The 24,384-nt window shown below is 34.5% G+C and overlaps 1 protein-coding gene across 1 annotated transcript; it reads left to right on the forward strand.

The window, feature by feature from the left end:
- The first annotated feature begins 8,270 nt into the window (after positions 1-8,270).
- Positions 8,271-21,063, forward strand: LOC131847376 (pickpocket protein 11). The gene is made up of 10 exons (XM_059196941.1): positions 8,271-8,482; positions 10,928-11,125; positions 12,314-12,580; positions 14,084-14,198; positions 15,813-15,937; positions 16,507-16,658; positions 17,983-18,036; positions 18,984-19,078; positions 19,818-19,923; positions 20,942-21,063. The coding sequence occupies exons 1-10, from the start codon at positions 8,271-8,273 to the stop codon at positions 21,061-21,063; spliced, it is 1,446 nt and encodes a 481-aa protein (XP_059052924.1).
- The last annotated feature ends 3,321 nt before the right edge of the window (positions 21,064-24,384 follow it).

Consider the following 24,384-nt stretch of genomic DNA (forward strand, 5'->3'; position numbering starts at 1 on the left):
GTTTAAAAGACGAAACTGACTGAATAGTATTTTGAAGCGGGGGTGGTAAATTTTACATTTAATTTTTTTATTCTATTAATTTTTTATGGTGGGTAATATTGGAAAAAACGTGGTTGTGTGTAAGTTTGTAACAACAAAATACTTAGTGACTTATTTTAAACCAATTTTTTTTATTTTAGGTAACAAACAGTGTGTGCAAGGTAAATTGCTTTTTTCTTATATAGCCTAACTAGCTTTTGCCCGCGGCTTCGCTCGCGTTAATTTATCCCCTTAGGGGTGGAATTTATTAAAATCCTTTCTTAGGGGATGCCTACGTCATAGTAGCTTTATGCATGCAAAGTTTCAGCCCAATCGGTTTAAAATTGACAAAGTTTCATACAAACTTTCATCCCCTATTTTATTCCCTTGAGGGTAGAATTAATCAAAATCCTATTTTAGCGGATGCCTACGTCTTAACATCTATCTGCATGCCAAATTTCAGCCCGATCCGTCCAGTGGTTTGGACTATGCGTTGATAGATCACTATGTCAGTCAAGTTTGAGTTATACATATATATGTAGATGTACCACAAACACATTTAACCACAATATTCGTTTAACAACATCACTAATGCAGAGAGTAAAACGATACAATTGGCAACTAAAAATTTTAAGCAAATTAACTGATATCAATCCAACAATTGCAATATTTTTTTAAAAGTTACAACTGTTTAAATAATTACCGTAATTAGATCGAATATTGTGTAAATACATAAAACCGATTGAGAATTTTCTTCTTCTACAAAGTCGGTTAAAAAAGACAGTCCGTCTCCACCCAATTGTAGCCCGACCCCGCCACTTAATTTGAATATCAGCACAACGGAGTTTAATAAAACATCCAGTTGATTTACATGCTTACAAATCTGTACCTTTTGTACTTTATACAGTGTAAACACACCCTCAGAATCGTACCTTCCTTTTGGTATTTTACATTTGTGAATATGTAATAAATTCTAGAATTAGACGCCGCGTGGATTCAATAATTAAATTATTTCTTATGTATATATGTATATATAGCAGTAAATAGCGTATGTATATATGTACATGAATGAATATATAATAGCTGACCCGGCAAACATTGTTTTGTTATATAAATTAATATCACTATTAAAAAAGAGGGGTGTTTGGAAGGGTGACAATTTAGGAGTGTATGTATCGAATACGGGACGAAGTCAGTCCCGCCGGGACATTTTAAATTAAGCCTAAAATATGGGACCTCTGGCGACGCTATATAGGACTGACGTATCAAAAATCACGATTCGAATACGGGACAAAGTCAGTCCCGCCGGGACATTTTAAATTAAGCCTAAAATATGGGACCTCTGGCGACGCTATATAGGACTGACGTATCAAAAATCACGATTCGAATACGGGACAAAGTCAGTCCCGCCGGGACATTTTAAATTAAGCCTAAAATATGGGACCTCTGGCGACGCTATATAGGACTTACGTATCAAAAATCACGATTCGAATACGGGACAAAGTCAGTCCCGCCGGGACATTTTAAATTAAGCCTAAAATATGGGACCTCTGGCGACGCTATATAGGACTGACGTATCAAAAATCACGATTCGAATACGGGACAAAGTCAGTCCCGCCGGGACATTTTAAATTAAGCCTAAAATATGGGACCTCTGGCGACGCTATATAGGACTGACGTATCAAAAATCACGATTCGAATACGGGACAAAGACAGTCCCGCCGGGACATTTTAAATTAAGCCTAAAATTTGGGACCTCTGTGCGACGCTATATAGGACTGACGTATCAAAAATCACGATTCGAATACGGGACAAAGTCAGTCCCGCCGGGACATTTTAAATTAAGCCTAAAATATGGGACCTCTGGCGACGCTATATAGGACTGACGTTTCAAAAATAAACAGAAGAAACTAATAATGTATAAAAAAACGAGGTAATCCTTACTTTGCTATATTTTCCCACATTCATAAGTAATTACCATAACCAAAATTTTGTGTTTGATAAGATTGGAGATTTCAAAGTTAATTTAATTAAATATTCACTAAGTTTATCATAGGTAGGAGCAGTAAGAGTTGCTTATGCAGATAAGCAAAATACAGCATTTCGCAATTAATTATTCACGGTCATTAATAAGTACCAGGCGAGCAGAACTCGACCGGAGCAAACTTCGTATCTGCTTCCTCTAACTACTAAAAGATGGTAATGAAGCGCACTCACCTTAATATACCTGTCTCTTTTGAACTTTAAATTGCAATATCTCGCCGTCTCACTCGCCGCGGCTGTCACAGCCACAACGGCCGATCCAGACGGTGACAAGAAATTAATTAGGGGAAGCTCGGGAAAATAATGGTGTGCCGTGATTTTTAAATGAAATTTATTTTCTTCACTTCATTTATTTCTCGGCGACATGACACTTCGGAAATTATTAGACTTTACAGGGGCCTTTTCCGTAGGTAAGGTTTCAACTTGTTTACCTTTGACGAGAAGTAATTTATTTTTTTTTCGAACAAAAATTCTTTAGTATTTATTTTTGTTTACTGTTTTTTCTGCTCAAAACATGATGTTTTCAATTATATATTTGATTGAATTTTAATTTTATTTACGCCTTCTGAAATTTATGATTTCGTATTTATTTTCTTTTTGGGTTCTCATGTATAATCAAAATTGTTATTATAATTAAATTATACATTATTATTAACTAGCGTATGTATTATACATATAAACCTTCCTCTTGAATCACTCTATTTATTAAAAAACCGCTTCAAAGTCCGTTGCGTAGTGGTAAAGATTTAAGCATACATAGGGACGGACAGACAGCGACAGCGACTTTGTTTTATACTATGTAGTGAAGCTAAATTGCTAAGTAATAAGTAACTTTTTTGGTAAACAATCATAAAATCGCAGTAATTATCAGAAAATACGAAAAGATAAAATGATGTAGGTCTACAAGGTCAAGTGGAAAGAGTCGCCATATAATAATAATTATTAATATCTCAGGACAATAAACACAACGCCATCTAGTCCCGAGCTAAACGCAGCTTGTGTTATAGGCACAAAACCACTGATACAAATAAATAGATACATTTTTTTGTAAATACAAACATAACATTCATATTCCGTAATACAAATGTTTATACCGTGCGTGTAGGAATCAAACCTGTTATATCTTTCATCTTGTGTTTTAAGTAAAATTAATGATACAGAAAGAGCCAACCATCGCAGGTTACTAGATGAGTGTGTTGATCAGTCAGTCAGTCAGCTGTTTATCACAAACGGCTTTTAAAGTGTTGTCTTTCATAATCTGAAAATAGTACATTTTTAAAGATCTAAAGACACGTCAGAGCGCAGCGTGAGAGAGAAATCATTAATCTTCAAGTTTGCTTACACGTGTTTGAACTATGAATTGCCCAAAAAATTTTGTTGGTGAACCGTCAGAGTGACGACAGGAGTCGATTTTTCTAGCATCCTTCACAGATTTTTGTTATTCAAATGTACATTCAATTTGGAGTACGATAAAATCTATTTTGCTTTGACACGCAAGTTTATTTTAATATTGCGGTCTTAAATAATATTTTGATGAGATGAAAGTGAAAGAGTTTGATGGCTCCCGTCAAAAACGTTATTTATTTTGGTTCATAGTTTGTTTACAAACTATTTTAAATTTATATTCTAACACTAAAGTTAACTGTGATCAATTTACCTAATCTCACTCAAATACATTGTAATCTAGTTAAAATGACACTCAATAATAATAACAATCGTGCGCAGTTTTTACAGGAACATATAGGAAACACTTAACTAAAGACATATAGAATTACTTGGTCAATATGATCTCTCTGATCTGAGTTGAGCTGCTGAGTTTCACCACCGTACCACCCGCCAGAAACTGAAATACCATCCTGATCATCTTGATGAATGGCGGTCTTCCACAGTGCGGTTTTCTAGAAACTTTTTGCCACGCACAACCACATTGTGGAATCACCTTTCAGCAATGGTATTTCCGAACCGATACGATATTGAAACCTTCAAGAAAAGAGCTTATTCCTTTTTAAAAGGCCGACAACGTACTTGCAATTCCCCTGGTGTTGCGGGTGCTCATGGGCGGCGGTAATCACTTATCATCAGGTGAGCCACAAGCTCGTTTGTCCCCTGTGTTATAAAAAAAAAATTAACTGAATAATTTCGAGAATTGAAAAAAGACTAAAGTACTAACAAGAAATAATAATAAAACTCTTTATTGTGCATAAAAATGTCCAAAAAATTTAACAAAAGTCTTATCGCTCAAAGCAACCTCTAAAATTCTAAATTGTATGATCTTATTATCTTATATATAAAATTCTCGTGTCACAGTTTTCGTTCCCATACTCCTCCGAAGCGGCTTGACCGATTCTCATGAAATTTTGTGACTGTCTTGAGTAGGTCTGAGAATCGGTCAACATCTATTTTTCATACCCCTAAATATTAGGGGTAGTCCACCCCTAAATTTTTTTTTTATTTTAAGGCAAAACAACGTTTGCCGGGACAGCTAGTTTTTTATAAATTTAATTTTACCCGCGGCTCACTCAATATTCAATTCACTCGAATTGAATAAAAAAAAATTGTTTCTTTTTTTGATAGAAATAGAAATAATCTTTATTCAAATAAACTCATTACAAGCACTTTTGAATAGTCATATTTTGATTCTACCACTCATTCGGAATGCAGACTCATCACAAGAAGAATGAGCAAGAAACTTGTGTGTTGCTCTTTTTAATAGATGTTTTTTTTTTATTTAAATAATTACAGTATAACAAGTAAGAGGCATGCGATAATCAACATAGAAGTCGCTACGCACTCATTATTAATGTAATCAGATAATATTGTCAGTGCTATAGATTTAAAGATTTTCTATAAAAACATTATTATCGTTAACGAATTCTTCAATTTTATAGTAAGCTTTTTGCAAAGGACCTGTTTTATTTGACATTTAAATCTTTTTTCTGGCAGATTTATAACAGACTCTGGTATTTTATTGTAAAACCTTACGCAATTGCCATAAAACGAATTACTAACTTTAGCCAAACGACATTTAGGTAAAATCAGTTTGTTATTGTTACGTAAGCTTTTATTAGTGCAATCACTAACTCTTTTGAAACTGTCTATATTCCTTCTGGCATAGATGATATTTTCATAAATGTATTGAGAAGCAACGGTGAGGATATTGATTCCTTAAAACACTCTCGCAATTACTCCCTGGAACCCATACCATAAATGGAGTAGTATGTTCATTAAATTACCTCCAAGAACATGTGTACAACATTTCATGAGGATCGGTTTAGTAGTTTTTGCGTGAAAGCATAACAAACATCTCTACTTTCACATTTATAACGATTCCTGATAAAACTCATCAAATGATAAGAAATTTGTATTTTTTTTTTTGTGGATGATAATGGAACGGTGCACCCGCCTGCGCTAACGGTTTCCGCTGGCGGGGCACCAGTGGAGGATGATAAGATGAACATAAGGTCAGGTCAGTTAGCCCATCGTGACAAATTCACCAAGAATTTATCACGATGGTTTCCAGGCGCCGCGTGGAGGTCAACCTGACATGGTACATTGCTAGCAACGGGGTAATCAATCCACATTACTAACAATCCCTTTCCCCCCAGAAATTTGTATTAAAACTGAAAGTTTAAAAAACACTATTTCTCCAATATTGGCCATTACTTAACTGTCATATTGTTACGAGCTAATTTTATCACGCAAACAAAACCGCGGACAGAGCTAGTCGTACTATAACGTGACAAACTTTTTAAACGTGATAATATCTACGAATATCAAAGCACAACGCTGTTGAAAGTAATATGTTTTAATGAATAAATCTGAACTATTAACATCACGAACTCAACGATATAATTGTATAATTGTATTAGATAATAGATAATACTGTAATATTATAAGAGACCTGTATCACGAAATGACATGTAAAGCTACGTCCAGATACGTGTATACAAGCCCAAATTATACATCTAAAACACAGGGGACAAACGACCATGCAGCTCACCTGATGGTAAGTGATTACCGCCGCCCATGCACCGCCACGCAACACCAGGGGAATTTCAAGTACGTTGTCAGCCTTTTAAAAAGGAATAAGATCTTTTCTTGAAGGTTTCAATATCGTATCGGCTCGGAAATACCATTGCTGGAAGGTGATTCCACAATGTGGTTGTGCGTGGCAAAAAGTTTCTAAAAAACCGCACTGTGGAGGACCGCCATTCATCCAGATGATCAGGATGGTATTTTAGTTTCTGGCGGGTGGTACGGTGGTGAAACTCAGCAGCTGGTATCAATCTGAACAATTCCTCAATTTGAATTCAATTCGGATAGCTGGATTCGCGTCTGCATTTTTTTTAACTAATGCTGTCCTTACAGTTTTATCGGAAATGTGACAAGCGAGTGAAGATTTTTTAAGTAATTATAGTAAGCCATTATTTTTCATTACTATGATCCAGTTAGGCAGGCAACTTCAGTTGAAAAGACCCCACCGATCTATCTCCCGTCCCCCTCGGATCGATCCTCCATCCAATTCAAACGGGGACCGATGTTACAACGGCCTGAGCCGAGGTTCGAACACCTAACGGTGCCCTCAGACTAAAGTCATATCCGTCAGGCGGGAGTTGGCCTTCAGCCGCTCCATAAGTTCTTCCGCGGGTTTGGAGTGCCATCGGCACTCGCCCCCTATCCTCTGGTGAAGCTATATTATAATTGGATCTATATACCAAACTGGACGGTAGGGAAAAAAAATATAATGTAAAAACTTGACGTTCATAAGCGGCTAAAATGTTCTACATGAATAAATGATTTTTGAATTTGAATTTATAAAGGCCAGCTGCGGCCAACAGCATTAGAGTAGTCTAAAAAAAATTTGTAATAACCGGTCACACAATACATTTTTAGATACTAAAACTTAAGGTTTTAAACTGAACTTTAATAGTGGTCATATAGTTCAAAGAGCTAGTATGCAGAATTATTTTAAAAAATAATTTCGACATTTGTAATATTTCATAATCTGTAATATTTAAACAAGTGTGGACGCAGTTTGATTATTTCAATTTGTATCGTTGTTGCTCATGTGTTGATACAGTTGTTTCCCATAGTTGGGTCAATGGTGTTGATTCCCGATATAGGTTTACATTTTTTTAATATACTATTGCAATCGGAAATTCCTTTTTAACTTAGAATACTTCTTAGTGCTATGTATCATAACTATGCTTTAAAGAAAGACTAATTATTCAACTTACGGTTAGTTTAAATATAAGTAATCTAAATATATATAAATCAAAGGTAGTAAGACATAGTCATCTATCAACGCACAGCCCAAAACACTGGACGGATTGGGCTGACATTGTCAGCTCAACATTGTCAACGCTATGAATTTTAGGTTACATATTTTCTACAGAAAAAATAATATCATTTCTAAATTCTTCAATTTTGTAATAAGCATTTTTGCAAAGAAAATATTTTAAAAACATTTCATTCATTTTTCTGGGAAATTAAGTACAGACTCTGGCAGTTTGTTGTAAAAATTAATACAAGTAATCTATATATTTATATAACTCAAAGGTGACTGACTGACATAGTGATCTACCAACGCACAGCCCAAACCACTGCACGGATCGGGCTGAAATTTGGCATGCAGGTAGATGTTATAACATAGGCATCCGCTACGAAAGGATTTTGATTAATTCTACCCCCAAGGAGATAAAATAGGGGGTGAAAGCTTGTGTGAAATTTTGTCAATTTTACACCGACTCGACTCAACTCGAGGCTTTGCATGCATAAAGCTACTATGACGTAGGCATCCTCTAAGAAAGGATTTTGATAAATTCCACCCCTAAGGGGATAAATTAACGCGAGCGAAGCCGCGAGCAAAAGGTAGTTTATTTATAAAAGTACAAGTTGAAACATATCCAAATAGATGAAACTCTTGATCAAGAGTAGATCAAACAAACTGTACATTGAATAATTTAATTTTCATTAAATAAAATAAATAATAGTTTGCATTGCAATAACACAATTAAATATAGTTATAAGAAAAATATTTACTGATATCATGATTTAAGGCTTGAGATAACTTGCACAGTTGTTCAGTTCAGTTTTTTTAATTTAGACAATTCAGTTTTTTGACAGAATTATTTAGAATTCAGGTTTTTAGTTTTTGTTTAATTTTCTGACTTTTTTGCATCTGTAGGTTCGGGAATTGCTTTAGAAAGATGTTTTCTGAGCGCACATATCAAGCTCAGATCATTCAAGATGAGCTTCTACATTCACAACGAGCTAAGAGATTTGATCCCGAGCCAGTTGCAGTCAACCAGGCCGGTGCATTCAAGTCGAAAATGAAGGATTACTTCACTCTGTTCTTGGAGACCTCCTCTATTCATGGGCTGAACCATCTGGTCGCATCCAAGAGGCATCCTTTTGAAGTGTAAGTATTGTCTTATCTGTCTATCTTTACATAAAAGTCATCTATCTATCTAAATATATTATATATATTTAGAACCGCACTGTGGAGTTTGAGTTATCTCAAAGGTGACCGACGTAGTGATCTATCAACGCACAGCCCAAACCACTGGACGGATCGGGCTGAAATTTGGCATGCAGGTAGATGTTATGACGTAGGCATCCGCTAAGAAAGGATTTAGATTAATTCTACCTCCAAGGGGATAAAATAGGCGATGAAAGTTTGTATGAAACTTTGTCAATTTTAAACCGATCGAGCTGAGACTTTGCATGCATAAAGCTACTATAATGTAGGCTACCCCTAAGAAAGTATTTTGATAAATTTCGCCCTAAGGGCATAAATTAATGCGAGCGAAGCCGCGGACAAAAGCTAGTCTTTACATAAAAATTGAAGCCGCTTTCGTTGTTTGTTTACTCAGATCTTTTAAACTACACAACGGATTTTAATACAGTTTTTAGCAATAGGTATATTTATTCAGGAGGTAGGATTATATATATGATACATGTACACCCAGAGCCGGGGCGAGAAGCTAGTATATTATGAAACAAAGTTTCTATTTTCAGGAACTCCTGTTTTTTATATAAATAACTTGCTGTCCCGGCAAACGTTGTTTTGCCATATAAATTAAAATCGCTATTAAAAAATAGGGGTTGATGCTAGAAGAGTGAAAATCTAGGATTGTGTGTATTTTTCAATCCTACATAATAAAAAAATGAAAATAAAATATTATGTCAAAAAAATAAAAGAAATGTATTTAGGGGTATCCCTTACCACTTAGGGGTATGAAAAATAGATAATAGCTGATTCTCAGACCTACTGAATATGCGTATAAAATTTCATAAAAATCGATCAAGCAGTTTGGGAGGAGTATGGTAACTAACATTGTGACACGAGAATTTTATATATAAGATAATAATAGCCCTGAACGATTCACACGCCGCCATCTAGTCCCAAGGTAAAGAGAGCTTGTGTTATGGGGTACTAGACAGTTGATATAAAAACAGCTGCTGGCCCACCTGATGGTAAACGGTAACCGTCATCTATAGGGGAGAAGGGGATTATAATAATGTGGACTGATAACCCCAGGCTAGCAATGTACCAAGTCAGGTTGACCTTCACGCGGTTCCCCCTGGAAACCATCGTGATAAATTCCTGGTGAATTTGTCACGATGGGCTAACTGATCTGACCTCATGTTCATCTTATAATCCTCCACTGGTGCCCCGCCAGCGTAAACCGTTAGCGCAGGCGGGTGCACCATTCCATTATAATCCATAAAAAAATCGTCATCTAAAAGGAGAAGGGAATTGTTAGTAATGTGGACTAATGACCCCATTACTATCCTATCCCGCCTACACTACGCTACAAAGGAACAGGACATTGTTGACTACATCCGGACTAAAAGCAACCTGACATTGAGGGTGACGCAGTTGGAATCGAGCCACAACGCGAGCTTCAAAGCGTTCGTGGCCCTGGTCCCCACCAATATGCTGCCCACCTTCATGAAGGAGGACTACTGGCCGAAGGGGGTGGTCTATCGGCGCTACCGTGGCAGATTGCCGTCGTCAGTGCCGTGACCATAGAGACAATTTTATTTTACATATTTTATTATTATTTCTTATGTATGTTAGTCTATAAGGTATTTATAATATGGGTCAATTAAATAAATAAATAAATAAATTACTAAAAATGCACCATGTCAAGTTGATCTCCACGCGGTCCCTCCTGGAAACCATCGTGATAAATTTCTGGTGAAATTGTCACGATGTGTTAACTGATCTGACCTCATGTTCATCTTATCATCCTCCACTGGTGCCCCGCCAGCGTAAACTGTTAGTGCAGGCGGGTGCACTCCATTATCATCCATAAAAAAAACCGTCACCTGTATATATTTACAACGGATATCACGTTATCATGGTTACATGATAACGTGATATCCGTGGTAACGCAATATCGACCAATAGAGAATGTAAATAGAAATGTAATAGAAAAGTTCTGTTTGGGAGTAATTGGCGATTTGTGATTTTTGCATTGTTATCTTTAAACTATATTTACTTGTAAATATAATCAAAGATTATGACTCACTATTTAAGCCTATTACTCAATAAACGATTAATTGAATGACGAGCGTGCAATGGCAATAGTTGTTCATGAACTGAATTTTCATTTAATGTTAGACATAGACACCTATATAAATATACATTGTAAATAAACTGGCTTTCAAAAAAAATGTACTTCAATTGAGTTTCTTGCTAGGTCTTCTCAATTGGATCTATGTACGGAACTGGACGGTAGGGATAAATTTAAAATTATAATGTACAAATTTGACGATCATAAGCGGCTAAAATATCCTATATTAATAAATGATTTTGAATTTGAATTTTATGAGTAATCTTTTTTATCTTTCACAGCCTCCTCTGGCTCACCATGGTGGGTCTGTCAGTATTCGGCGCTATGTACCTGTCTGGTACCACCTGGTCCCGCTACCAGTCCTCTCCGACTGTCTTGTCCATGGACCGGGACATGTTTGCATGGAACACAACCTTCCCTTGCGTCACCATCTGTCCTAACTCCAAACTGGACGCAAAGAAACTTAATGCTTATGTAGAGTGAGTTCATTTTTGTTTGATATTTTGTTTTGCATGAAATTTACAACTGTGTAGATATAATTTTGAACCTGTTTATGTTAAAATACTTATATGTATATACACAGCGTCATCGAGTCTCAAGCTAAGCAGAGCTTGTATTATGGGTACTAGACTACTGATATAAATGTATAATATATTTATATGAAACTAGCTACTCGCCCCGGCTTCGTACGGGTGTACATGTATTACACATATAAACCATCCTCTTGAACTCTATCTATTAAAAAAACCGCTTCAAAATCCGTTGCGTTGTGTTAAAGATATAAGCATACATAGGGACGGCAGACAGCGACAGTGACTTTGTTTTATATGTAATGATATGTTTTGTAAGGCTACATTATAATTAAATTATAAATAAAAAGAAATATACATATATATATATACAGAAATATTTGGCTATTATTATTTTTTTGTCAACAATACAATAACGTAAGTAGGTGGTCACTCTCACGTTATAACTGAACAAGCTCATTTGAATATAAGAGCTGTGCTTTCTTCTTGTCTGTCTTGAAAGCACTCCGAACTGACGGTAGATTTGACGTATCATAAGAATCTGTAATAGATCTACACGATTTTTTTTATGATAAGTCATTACCGCCGCCCATGAGCACCCGCAACACCAGGGCAATTGCAAGTACGTTGTCGGCCATTTAAAAAGAAATAAACTCTTTTCTTGAAGATTTCAATATCGTATCAGTTCGGAAATACCATTGCTGGAAGGTGATTCCTATATGTGGTTGTGCGTGACAAAAAGTTTCTAGAAAACCGCACTGTGAAGGACTGCCTTTTCTGACGGGTGGTACGGTGGTGAAACTCAGTAGCTGGTATTAATCCGAACAATTCCATAAAGCCAATGGGTCGATAATTTGATTTGATTTTATTGATTCGTATATTATGGAGATAATCTATAATATGATATAATTAGTAAAAATCACGAGATCTTACCACGTTTTATATTTATTTAATGAGTTCCTAATATTTCGGCGGTGTTTCAACCACCATGATCATGGGTAAACTGCTACTGCAAAGGTAAACTAATCGGGAACTCAGCAAGTAAATATAGAACGTGGTAAGATCCCGTGATGTATGACTAATTATACGTATAAATAATGACTGCGTCAAATTTAAAACCTGGATTTTATATTACAGAAGTTCACCAGAACCTGACAAAGAAACTCTAACCAAATTCATAATTGGCATATCCAACGCTACCTACAAGAACTTCGACACTATACCTTTATTTGAGGGGATACCGGGTGATAAGTATGTGGAGCTGGTACTCAATTTGTCAGCAAACTTCAAGCCAACCCTCACCATTGGAGCTACAGGGATAAGCCTCAATATCATACCAACAATAACCGAGATGGGACTGTGCTATGCTGTCAATTCGAAAGTTGCTATTTACAATTCACCTGAGTAAGTTTTATATTATTTTTTTTGGATGCCAGTGCCCGCGGTTTCAGACTCGTTAAATTTCAATAAAAAATATAGCCGATATGTTATTCTAATCATCATCATCATCATCATCATCATCACCAACATCACCATCATCATCATCATCACCATCATCATCATCATAATCATCATCATCATCATCATCGCAGCCCGGAAGACGTCCACAGCAGGACATAGGCCTCCCCAAAGATCTCCATGACGATCGGTCCTGCGCTGCTCGCATCCAATGCCTTACAGCAATCTTGACAAGATTGTTGGTCCACGGTCGGACCTATTCTGATGCATAGGCCATATCACTGTAAAGTTTCATCAAAATCCATTCAGTCGTTTTTGCGTGAAAGAGTAACAAACATCCATATTCACAAACTTTTGCGTTTATTATATTATTAAGATATTGGAATGGTGCACACGCCTGCGCTAATGGTTTATGCTGGCGGGGTACCAGTGAAGGGTGGTAAGATGAACATGAGGTTAGGTCAGTTAGCACATCATGGTACACACATGGTTCCCAGGGAAACTACGTGGAGGTCAACCTGACATGTACAATCCCCTTCCCTCAATTTTCTCCTATTTAAAAAACGATAATCATAATGATGCATACGGTTCGCCTGATGACTGCTGTAGTTTCTCGGAGTATCTATAGACACAGTAGATGCATCTGTGTGTTCATTACATGACAGTGTGTGTCACGAGTTTTTTTTTATTTAATTATGCATAATATAAAAAAAAATCTAATTTTTCCTTCTCTATATAAACTGTAAGTGTGCGAAATTTCATACTCGTCCGTCCGCAAAATTTTTGTAAAAAGTTTTTTAATTTATTTTACGTTTCTTTACGTATCATTATCAATAAAAAAATCACATTTTTTTATTGATAATGATACGTAACTTTTGAATAGTCATCACTGACTATTCAAAAGTGCTTTAATGTAAGTTTATTTAAATAAATGATTTTCTATTCTATTCTATTACATAGTATAACACAAAGTCGCTGTTGCTGTCTGTCCGTCCCTATTTATCCTTAAATATTAAAAACTACGCAACGGATTTTGAAGTTTTTTTTAATAGACTGATTCAAGAGGAAGGTTTATATGTATAATACATGTACACCCGTGCAAAGTCGTGGTGGGTAGTTAGTTTTAATAATATAATAATTAAATTGAATATTCAATTATTTATATGACGACCTCGGTGGTCTAGTGGTCTAGCACACCGCTTTACGACCGATGGTCGCGGGTTCGATTCCTCGCACGGCACAAACATTTGTATTCATGAGTATGATTGTATCGGTCTGGGTGTTTTCTATATATAATATGTATGTATTTACAAAAAAAAAAATCTATGTATTTGTGTCAGTTATCTAGTACCCATAACACAAGCTTTAGCTAGCTTAACTTGGGTCTAGATGGCGCTGTGTGAATTGTCCTGAGATTATTATTATTATTATTATATACTCTATAATTAGTTACAGAGCAGCCAATAGATGGGACCGAGTGATAGTACATAACAGTACCTTTTATATCCATCCGTTGGATGGCGAAGTGTTCGCTCAAGTCATAAACTTGTCTACCTCTTACGATGTAAGTTTAAAATAATTCATCCTTTTAAAAATACTTGTATATCTGTAATTTATAACTTGTAAACTAAATGATCTCTCTGGCGGTATCGAACCACTTGGCTTGAGGCGAGACTTCGCTTCGCATTATGTGCTCTACCGAATATACGACGGACTGTGTTCTGGGGAATTGTTAGACATAATGCCTATGGCTACTTTTTATCATCACATCCCTCGCCATCGATAGGGAATTCATCCCCACACGCTAGAACCTAAGTGGTCTCGGATAGTGCGGTTTTAGAGGAACTTCCTCCCGCGTACACTCAGATTGTGGAATGAACTACCTGCCGAGGTTTTCTCACGAGACTACAGCATGGGGTTTTTAAAGATTATATTAAGGTTTCTTAAGGGTCGGCAACGCGCACGTGACACCCCTGGTATCTCAGGCGTCTATAGGCTACGGTAACCGTTTATCATCAGATGGGCCGTATGCTTGTTTGCCACCAAAGTAGTATAAAAAAAATAGTGTGTAACCTGTGTACGTAGGGTATTCGTAAGTTCGTAAGTTCGTAGGGTATACATAGTATCGAACTGGGGGGCATCTAATAGGTGAATATATGTATAGTGTTTATATAATATACTATATGTATGTAAGTCCTGTCCTCCAACATAGTGTCATATAAATTATATAGACATAGAAATCAAAATACGAATTTGTGTTGCTTTTGCATGTATTAAAAAAAAGTAGAATTTATAAATCAAAACTTCTCAATACATTTATGAAAATATCATCTATGCCAGAAGGAATATAGACAGTTTCAAAAGAGTTAGTGATTGCACTAATAAAAGCTTACGTAACAATAACAAATTGATTTTACCTAAATGTCGTTTATAAAGTTAGTAATTCGTTTTATGGCAATTGCGTAAGGTTTTACAATAGAGTCTGTTATAAATCTGCCAGAAAAAAGATTTAAATGTCGAATAAAACAGTTCCTTTGCAAAAAAGCTTACTATAAAATTGAAGAATTCGTTAACGATAATAATGTTTTTATAGAAAAACTTTAAATCTATAGCACTGACAATATTATCTGATTACATTAATAATGAGTGCGTAGCGACTTCTATGTTGATTATCGCATGCCTCTTACTTGTTATACTGTAATTATTTATATAAAAAAAACATCTATTAAAAAGAGCAACACACAAGTTTCTTGCTCATTCTTCTTGTGATGAATCTGCATTCCGAATGAGCGGTAGAATCAAAATATGACTATTCAAAAGTGCTTGTAATGAGTTTATTTGAATAAAGATTATTTCTATTTCTATTTCTATTTCAAAATATAATAAGTAAAGAATAAAATATTTGTTCTTTATTTACGACTAGCTGTTCCCGCGACTTTGTCCGCGTTAATGTTTTTTTTTAAATAGAAATAAATATAGCCTAAGTTACACCTTATTATATCAGCTACCTGCTAAAAAAGTCCCGTCAAAATCGGCCCGACCATTTCAGAGATTTATATTCATATGCATGTAGTAAAAACGGTTATTTCAATATTACAGATACTCCAATTTTATATATGTATAGATATTTTTATCTTAAGGTTAATTGCTACTTATACATATATTCTAATGTGTTAAGGTCTACATCCACGGACCTCTGGAGGTTCCAGATATATCGACAAGACATCAACACTCGGCTGAAGACTTTTACATGAAACTCTATGTTACAGCGTTGACTGTATACACGTCATCGGAGGCTGCTAAGTATCTATTTTTAATTCTCACTTTTAAACTAGTATTATTTAGAACAAAAATATGTTTTCTATATAATTAATAATATGTTAGGTTAACTGGTCATCTAGTCAAACAGGGTTATCTAGTCCCACGCTAGGCAGAGCTAGTGTTGTGGGTAGTAGACAACTGATATAAATACATAGATATATTTTTTATAAACATATATTTAATATACTTAGAAAAAACCCAAACCGATAAAACAACCAATCACACTCATGAATACAATTTTTTGTACCGTGAGGGAATCGAAGCCGCGACTATCTGAAGTAAAGCGATACGAACCCCTAGACCACCGACGCCATCGTGATAACCCTGTACCGTGATAGCTTTTTTTTTATACTACTATGGTGGCAATCAAGCATACGGCCCATCTGATGGTAAATGGTTACCGTAGCCTATGGACGCCTGAAACACCAGGGGTATCACGTGCTCGTTGCCGACCCTTAAGAAACCTTAATATACCCTTCTTGAAAAACCCCATGCTGTAGTCTCGTGACAAAACCTCAGCAGGAAGTTTAATCATCAACCTGTATTTTTAGACTGAGTGTTGCTCAAAGACGTTGCCGGTTCCTTCATGAGAATATATTACAACATAATTCTGTTTACACATACACAATGTGCCGAATGGAGTGCCGGATACGACTCTGTCTCAAATACTGCAAGTGTATACCACACTTTTATAGAAGAATCGGTAAGTTTCTTGCCTCTCTAAGGTCGGATTTCACCAAACAAACTGATCGCGTTTAGTTCGAACTGAACGCAATTGAAACGTTTAAACGTCAAACCTTCCTTTTGCATTTCACCACTACAAATTTCGCTAAACACGTTTATACATTCTGAACGCTCGATTACCTACAGTTAACTCTTAAAACGTATTGGAAGCAGATGTCAGTTGTCAAATAGTTACCTTTTTTTTTATTGGATTGTTTGGGCTATTGTCAGATGTTTGTAGCACCTGTAGCACTGCGACCTACATAGATCGTTTCGATCTTTTTCAAAGTTCGCTACTTAGACTCGTCAGGGACAGGGACAATAACAGTCACCTATAACATTTTTGACAGTATAATCACAGATAACATAACATTATATAGGGAAAGAAGAAAATTGCCAGTAGTGCGAAAAAAATTTTCAATGAAATAATGTTTACCTTGTTTATAGGTAAAGGTTGTTGTTATATATTTTGTAGTCGTCGGTACTTATTAAACTAAAAACTAAAAACCTTATCCTAAATTAGAAAATTAATGAAGATAAAGCTAATATGTTGTATGGGTAGTTTTTTCTTTTATGTTATACCAAACAGAATCTTATTTAAGAATATTATTAAGTAACATTTATACATATAAATAAAATTGGAGTGTCTGTTTGTAATATTGAAATAACCGTTTTTTACTATATGCATATGAATATAAATACGACACGTACACAAAATAATTTTTTTTTACAATTTTTGTCTGTCTGTCTGTTTGTTCCGGATAATCTCTGAAATGACTGAACCGATTTTGACGGGATTTTATTGGCAGGTAGCTGATGTAATAATGAGTCACTTAGGCAACTTTTATTTTTGAAAAATAAAGTTGAATTCCACGCGGGCGAAGTCGCGGGTACAGCTTATAAGGAATAAATAACAAAAATTAATAGATACAGACTTTTGTTTTTTTTTTGTATGGCGCCATCCACCAGTTATTTTCATAGGAACTCAAATTATTATAAACTAACTACTCGCCCCGGCTTCGCACGGGTGTGCATGTACTATATATATAAACCTTGCGTATGCGTAGCCATTTCAGAGGTTTATAAGGTTCGGTATTTATAGTTCCGTACTCTGTAATGTGACTACCATATATAGCTGAAACATGGTCTTACGAAGGTTGGTAGATTGAAATAGTTAACATAAATGCTAGGTGAATTTTGCATAAGATTTTCTACGAAGACTATCTCCGGTTACTTAAACTCCTAATTGAAATGTTTACTGTTCAATTTACATAACGACATTATTGCTATTATATATTCGGCAGGCGACGAGAAAACATGCGATGTCAAAGGTCTTCATTGTTTAGCGGAATACAAAGGTAATAATAAACTTAATTCTCCTCTGATCGATTCCCCGTCCAATTCAAACGGGGATCAATATTACGACGGCCTGAGCCGAGGTTCGAACCAGGGATGTTATGGATATGAAATTTCGGATACGGATACGGATGCGGATGTGAAATTATTTCGGATTATCCGTTAGTTTCGGATAATTTCGGTTACGGATATTAATTTTTTAAGGAATTTTAATGGTAAAATACAAATAGCTAATAAAATGGTTACATAACTTGTCTCAATTAGGCTCCGCTCCTATTCGATATTATCCGGAACTTTTATTTCGGATTCGGTTACGGTTACGAATATTCTTTTATATCGGATATCCGATAGTTTCGGTATACGGTTACGGAGCTCCCTAACATCCCTGGTTCGAACCCCTAGCGATGTTCACAGACTAAAGTCGTATCCGTCAGCCGGGAGTTGGCCTTCAGCCGCTCCATAACTCCTTCCGCGGATTTGGAGTGCCATCTGCACTCGCCCTCTATCGTCCGGTGAAGCTGTAAAGGCCAGCTGCGGCCAACAGCATTAGACTAGTCCGAATAAAAAAATCTTAATATGACATTATATTGTATCTAATTTATATTTTTCTAAACTTACATGTTAAAGAGGAAATAATTTATTATGTCTAATTAATAAATAAAAAAAGTGTATTTTCTGGCCATCCTTAAATATTCTTAAAAAAAAAAGATTATTTTATTTTATAATAATTAGATATCCCTACAATAAATGTGCCCATATAAATGACTTTAATATATGTATATACATATATACATTCGCAATTCATGTAGGTCTATTACAGACTCTTATGATATGTAAATTTACCGTCATATATATACATATATATCGTCATATATGTATATCAGTGGTTAAGCCATGACCTAACTTCCCGCTTATTTCTTATTAATGTTAAACTGTCTTATCATTTCAGACGAGTTGTACAAATTGCAAGATAAAGCAGGAAAGAAAATCAACTGCGGTTGTTTTCCTATATGCGATGATGTTAACTATGTAATACAGTCCAATGTGAGTTATTTATATATATGTAATAATAATATATAAAATTTAGGTATCAGTGTTAGTTGTTATACTTCTCCCTAACGGCTTAATCGATTTTGATTACATTTTATATGTACTAATATATAAAATGTCATCAAAATCGGTAGGTCTGATAACAGGTTATTATCAAATTTTTATACCCGTAAGTATAGCCCACCAAATTTTTTTTATTTAATTTTTTGGAAATATTTTTATTTTTACATTTTGTTATATTATTATGTGGCATTAAAAATACATGCAAACTTTAAATTTTCACACTTTTACCATTAACCTATACTATTGTTTAGTTATATTGACTCTAACAGGGTAAAGGGCCTACCGCGTTGGCTTGTTATCGGTGTTTCCATTCATATAGAATAAGCGTATAAATTGATACAATATTTTTATTGTGTGTTTCATTTAGTTTTATTTTCGACAATAATTTAATTTGAATGTATTGTTTTTTAAGTATACATTCTGGATTTTATTCGGTCTAAATTATTAAGTTTTAATTTGATTTGATTTTGTAATTTATAATATATAGTGCGGAATACCATTAAGTGTTAATAAAAGAAAATTAATTATTTATTAAATTAACAGAAATAGATAAAATTAACAAATACACAGACAACTGTGTATGGAAATATCAAGATCTACGAGAGAGTCTAAGTAGACTAGAAAAGCCACTAGCCCTCAATGAATGAATATATGTTTTTTTTAATGTCAGGTACTACAAGAATGGTTCCTCGGCACCAATCTGCAGTGGGGCATCGTTACTTATCCCAGGATGAGGTACAGACGCGACATCATCTTCGGCTTCACAGATGTGTTAGGTATTACTTAAGATTTTTCCATCTTACTGATGATTAGATAAAAGTGGAGCCAGATGTGACTCACAGAGTTAATGTAGCTTGGCAGAAGTGGAGATTATGAACTAAGCGAACTATTTTATGGAAACGTTGGCCAATAAAAGGGCACTTGTACAATTCCTTCATACTACCGAGATGAAAATGCTGCGGTGGTCTGGTGGAGTCACGAGACTAGATAGGGTGCGAAGTGAATACATCCGCGGTAATTCCAAAGTGGCTCCTATAATGGACCGCGCAGGCGTGTGCATCATTCCATTATCATTGACAGTTTGAAAAACACTGACTGTTTAGAAAAAGTAGGTGGTTACACTAATAAAAGCTTACGTAATGTAAAATAGTTTAATTCTGCATAAGGTTTTACAACAAACTCCCAGAGTCTGTAGTCAATTTGGTAGAAAAAAATTCAAATGTGTCATAAAATATTTTCTTTGTAAGAAAGCTTATTATAAAAATGAAGAATTTATAAATGATAATAATGTTTTTGTAGAAAATACTAACTTAAAATTTATAGCGCTGACAATGTTATCTGATTGAACAGAGATTAAGTGCGTAGCGGTTTCTATGTTGATGATTGTCGCATGACTAATCCTTGTTGTTAATTAAATATAATTAATCAATATTTATTTAAAAGAGCAACACACAATTTTCTAGCTTATTATTCTTGTGATAAATCTGCCTTCCGAATAAGCGGTAGAATAAAAAATCTTGACTATTCAAAAGTGCTTATATTAAGTTTATTTGAATAAAGATTATTTATATATCTATTTCATCCATAAAAAATATACATATGAAACCCCCGGACCAATACAAAGAATCACACTCATGATTTCAAATGTTTGTAAAATGCGTGGAATCGAACCCGCGACCATCGGAAGTAAGACAGTGTGCTAGACCGCTAGACTACTAGAATATAACCTTATTCTTTATATAGTCGGTTCGAAATAATGAAAATGTTTTTTAAATGTTTTTTTTTTAATTTTAGTGGCTGTGGGTGGCATGGCAGGATTATTCCTTGGTTGCAGTGTCCTCAGTTTCATGGAAATTGTATACTTCCTAACATTACGATTGATTTGTTACACGCATAAGTCCGTTGTATCTAAGTAGAGTTGCTCACTGTAGTGCAATGCATTGGTATGCACCCAATTGAAAGGTAAATAATGATTTAAACTTATTTCACGGTCGTACATAATTGTTACTTATATTTATTTATATATTAGTCATTATTAGCTTCAGATATAACTCGTTTATAATATATATTTCATGTTCAGGTTCAAAATTATTATTATTAATTATTAAAGTAATAATGATTTTATGGTAAATAAAGGTGTTTACCTCTCGCGACACTTTGACTTGGTTGCACTAGCCGTGGTCACGAGCTGACTGGAGTAGCAGCGATGTCAATGTAGATAGGTGACAGCAGTTTTTGCTTCTACCGTCACTAGATTGTTCAACGAAAGAAAGATATACCTTTATTTACCATAAAATTATTCGCGTTAAGACCCGGCTAATAATATAAATAATGTATATTAAATACTATAGTGTAAGTAAGTTTAAACAATAAATAAATAATATTTGAATGTATTTCATTTTAAAAATCTTTCAGATAAGATTAAAGTAAATAACCCTGGACAATTGACACAGCGCTATCTAGTCCCAAGTTAAGCAGAGCTTGTGTTATGGGTACTAGACAACTGATATAAATACATGGATACATTTTTGTAAATAAATACATATTATACATAGAAAACACCCAGACCGATACAAACAATCCTATTCATGAATACAAATGTTTGTACTATTTGTTTTTAGTTTGTAGCGGTGTGCTAAACCACTAGATCACCGAGGCTGTCGTGTGTGTAGATTCATATTCGTTGATTTTATAACCATTTTACAAATATGTTAGAAATGGGTGTACAATAAATAAAGTATATAATAAATACAATTAAAGTATACATGTTAATTTTAAATTTAAATTTAACAAAATTTATTTTACTACTAATCAAAATTAATAGTCAGAAATTATATTATTATTTATAATACATATAAATTCTACTAAGTTTTAATTAAAAACACTTCTACGATGAAAAATATATTTATTATTACTCATTTGTACATATATTTAGCGTCGATGGTCCAGCTGTTTATTTCCAATAGTCGCGGGTTCCATTCCTGCACGGTACAATGTATTCATGATTATAACTATTAATATTGCTCTGGATGTTTTCTATAATTGTAAATATTACAAAATAAAAAATGTATCAATGTAAAATGTATAATGTATGACGACCTCGGTGGTCTAGCGGTTTAGCACACCGCCTTAATTCCGATGGTCGCGGGTTCGATTCCTCGAACGGCACAAACATTTGTATTCATGAGTATGATTGTTTGTATCGGTCTGGGTGTTTTCTATGTATATTATGTATGTGTTAAAAATATATGTCGATGTATATGTATCAGTTATCTAGTACCCGTAACACAAGCTTTAGCTAGCTAAACTTGGGTCTATATGGCGCTGTGTGAATTATCCTAAGATTATATTATTATTATTATATTAATTAAAGTATACGCGATAAATAAAATTTGTTCTACTACTAATCAAAATAAAAAATGAGAAAAGATATTATGTATTATGTATTTTATTACAAAAAAAAGTATTCATACGTCTAGTATCCATAACACAAGCTCTGCTTAGCTTGGGATTAGCTCTGTGCGAATTGTTCAGGTACATTATTATTTATTTAGATGACAAATATATTGAAATAACAGCCTTATTGCTTTAATAATTACAGTTAATAATTAACCAAACTATAACAACAGTAAATTGATACACAACGGGTCCAAATGACCCAATAGCTTCAGGTAAATTTAATTTAAGGTTACCATAATTGCCAGCGACGTACATAGGGTTATATTAACACATCGTAAATTCAACCCTTAAGCACATTGCTAATAATTAAGATCGTTGCGACCCTTTTGAAACTGTTCGCTCAATTAACCGATTCACCTTCAATTGTGGATGGGACATGTTGTGTGGGGACATATTTACAAAGTGGAGTGACCCAAAGATTGAGGAGTTATTATCCCTCAGTCATTATGATATTTAACATTCAAAATATCTTCTCAAAATACAAAATTCTAATTCAAAATAGCTTTATTCATGTAGGTCTATTACAGACTTATGATATGTCAAAGCTACCGTCGATAAGAACTGATAAGAAACTCAGCTTGTATTCTTTTCAAATAAATGTTTTATATGATTCAATTTTAAGATCAAATTTGGGAGAATAGAGTGACCATCGTATGTTATGCAAAAGCAAATAGTCTAATCAGTGTTCGTAACCCCAACAGACCTGTTCTCACAAGCAGCACCGGTCACGAGTATGACGGATGAGCCAGCCATCATTGCACTCACCATATTAGAGGGAGCACATCTACCCGGCCCACCACGCCGCCACAAGTTTGAACTTTTTAGCGAGCATGACTGTTTCAAGTTACTCCATTATATCATTTACAGAATAGACTGTAACGATCACAATTTTCACCCATTACAATAATTAATTTACATTATTTAAATTACAATATGTTGTTATGTTATTTGACATCCAATTATGTTATTAGTTAGAGAATATGATAACATTTTCTTTGTAAAAACAACTTATCATAAAATTGAGGAGTTTATGAATGTCTAGCTGCGCCCGCGGTTTGATCCGCCGTAAATTTCAATAAAAAATATAGCCTATATGATATTCTGATGCATAAGCTATATTACTGTAAAGTTTCATCAAAATCCGTTCAGTAGTTTTTGCGTGAAAGAGTAAAAAACATACATACACAAAAACTTTCGCGTTTATAATATATATTATTAAATTATTCATGTTTTAGTAGAAAAAATCTATCGCACGCAATGAATTTGAATGCAGTTTCCAGCTATATATAGAGTGATTCAAGAGGAAGGTTTATATGTATAATACATGTACAAACGTACAAAGCTGGGGCGTATAAGTAGTTCTGAATAAAATATATGTCTCTAGCTATTTACATAGTTAATAGTATACAATTTTATAATATAAATTATTTGATAGTCACTATATTATCATATAAAGTTTTTCGAAATATTCATCACATAGTGTTGTGTCGTAGATAAAGGAACTCATTATCGAGTTATCTCTAGTCGGCAAGACGTGGCGACACGTCAACATAAAAGGCTTAGTTCAAGGGATTTGGAAAGGGGGTGAATGTTAAAGATTATTGTTTGGAGTTAGGGATGCAGAGGTAATTTAATTCTAAGACCTCTGTGTTAATGATGGGCAATTAATGTTATTGTATCGATATCGATAAACACAATTATTAATTACTAGCTGTGCCCGAGGTGAATCTGTGTGAAATTTATAGTTTATATGTTATTCTGATATATAAGCTAGATTA

Source organism: Achroia grisella, unplaced genomic scaffold (assembly GCF_030625045.1).
Source record: "Achroia grisella isolate CSIRO2021 unplaced genomic scaffold, CSIRO_AGI_Agris_v1 utg524, whole genome shotgun sequence".
In the NCBI taxonomy this organism is placed as follows: Eukaryota; Metazoa; Arthropoda; class Insecta; order Lepidoptera; family Pyralidae; genus Achroia; species Achroia grisella.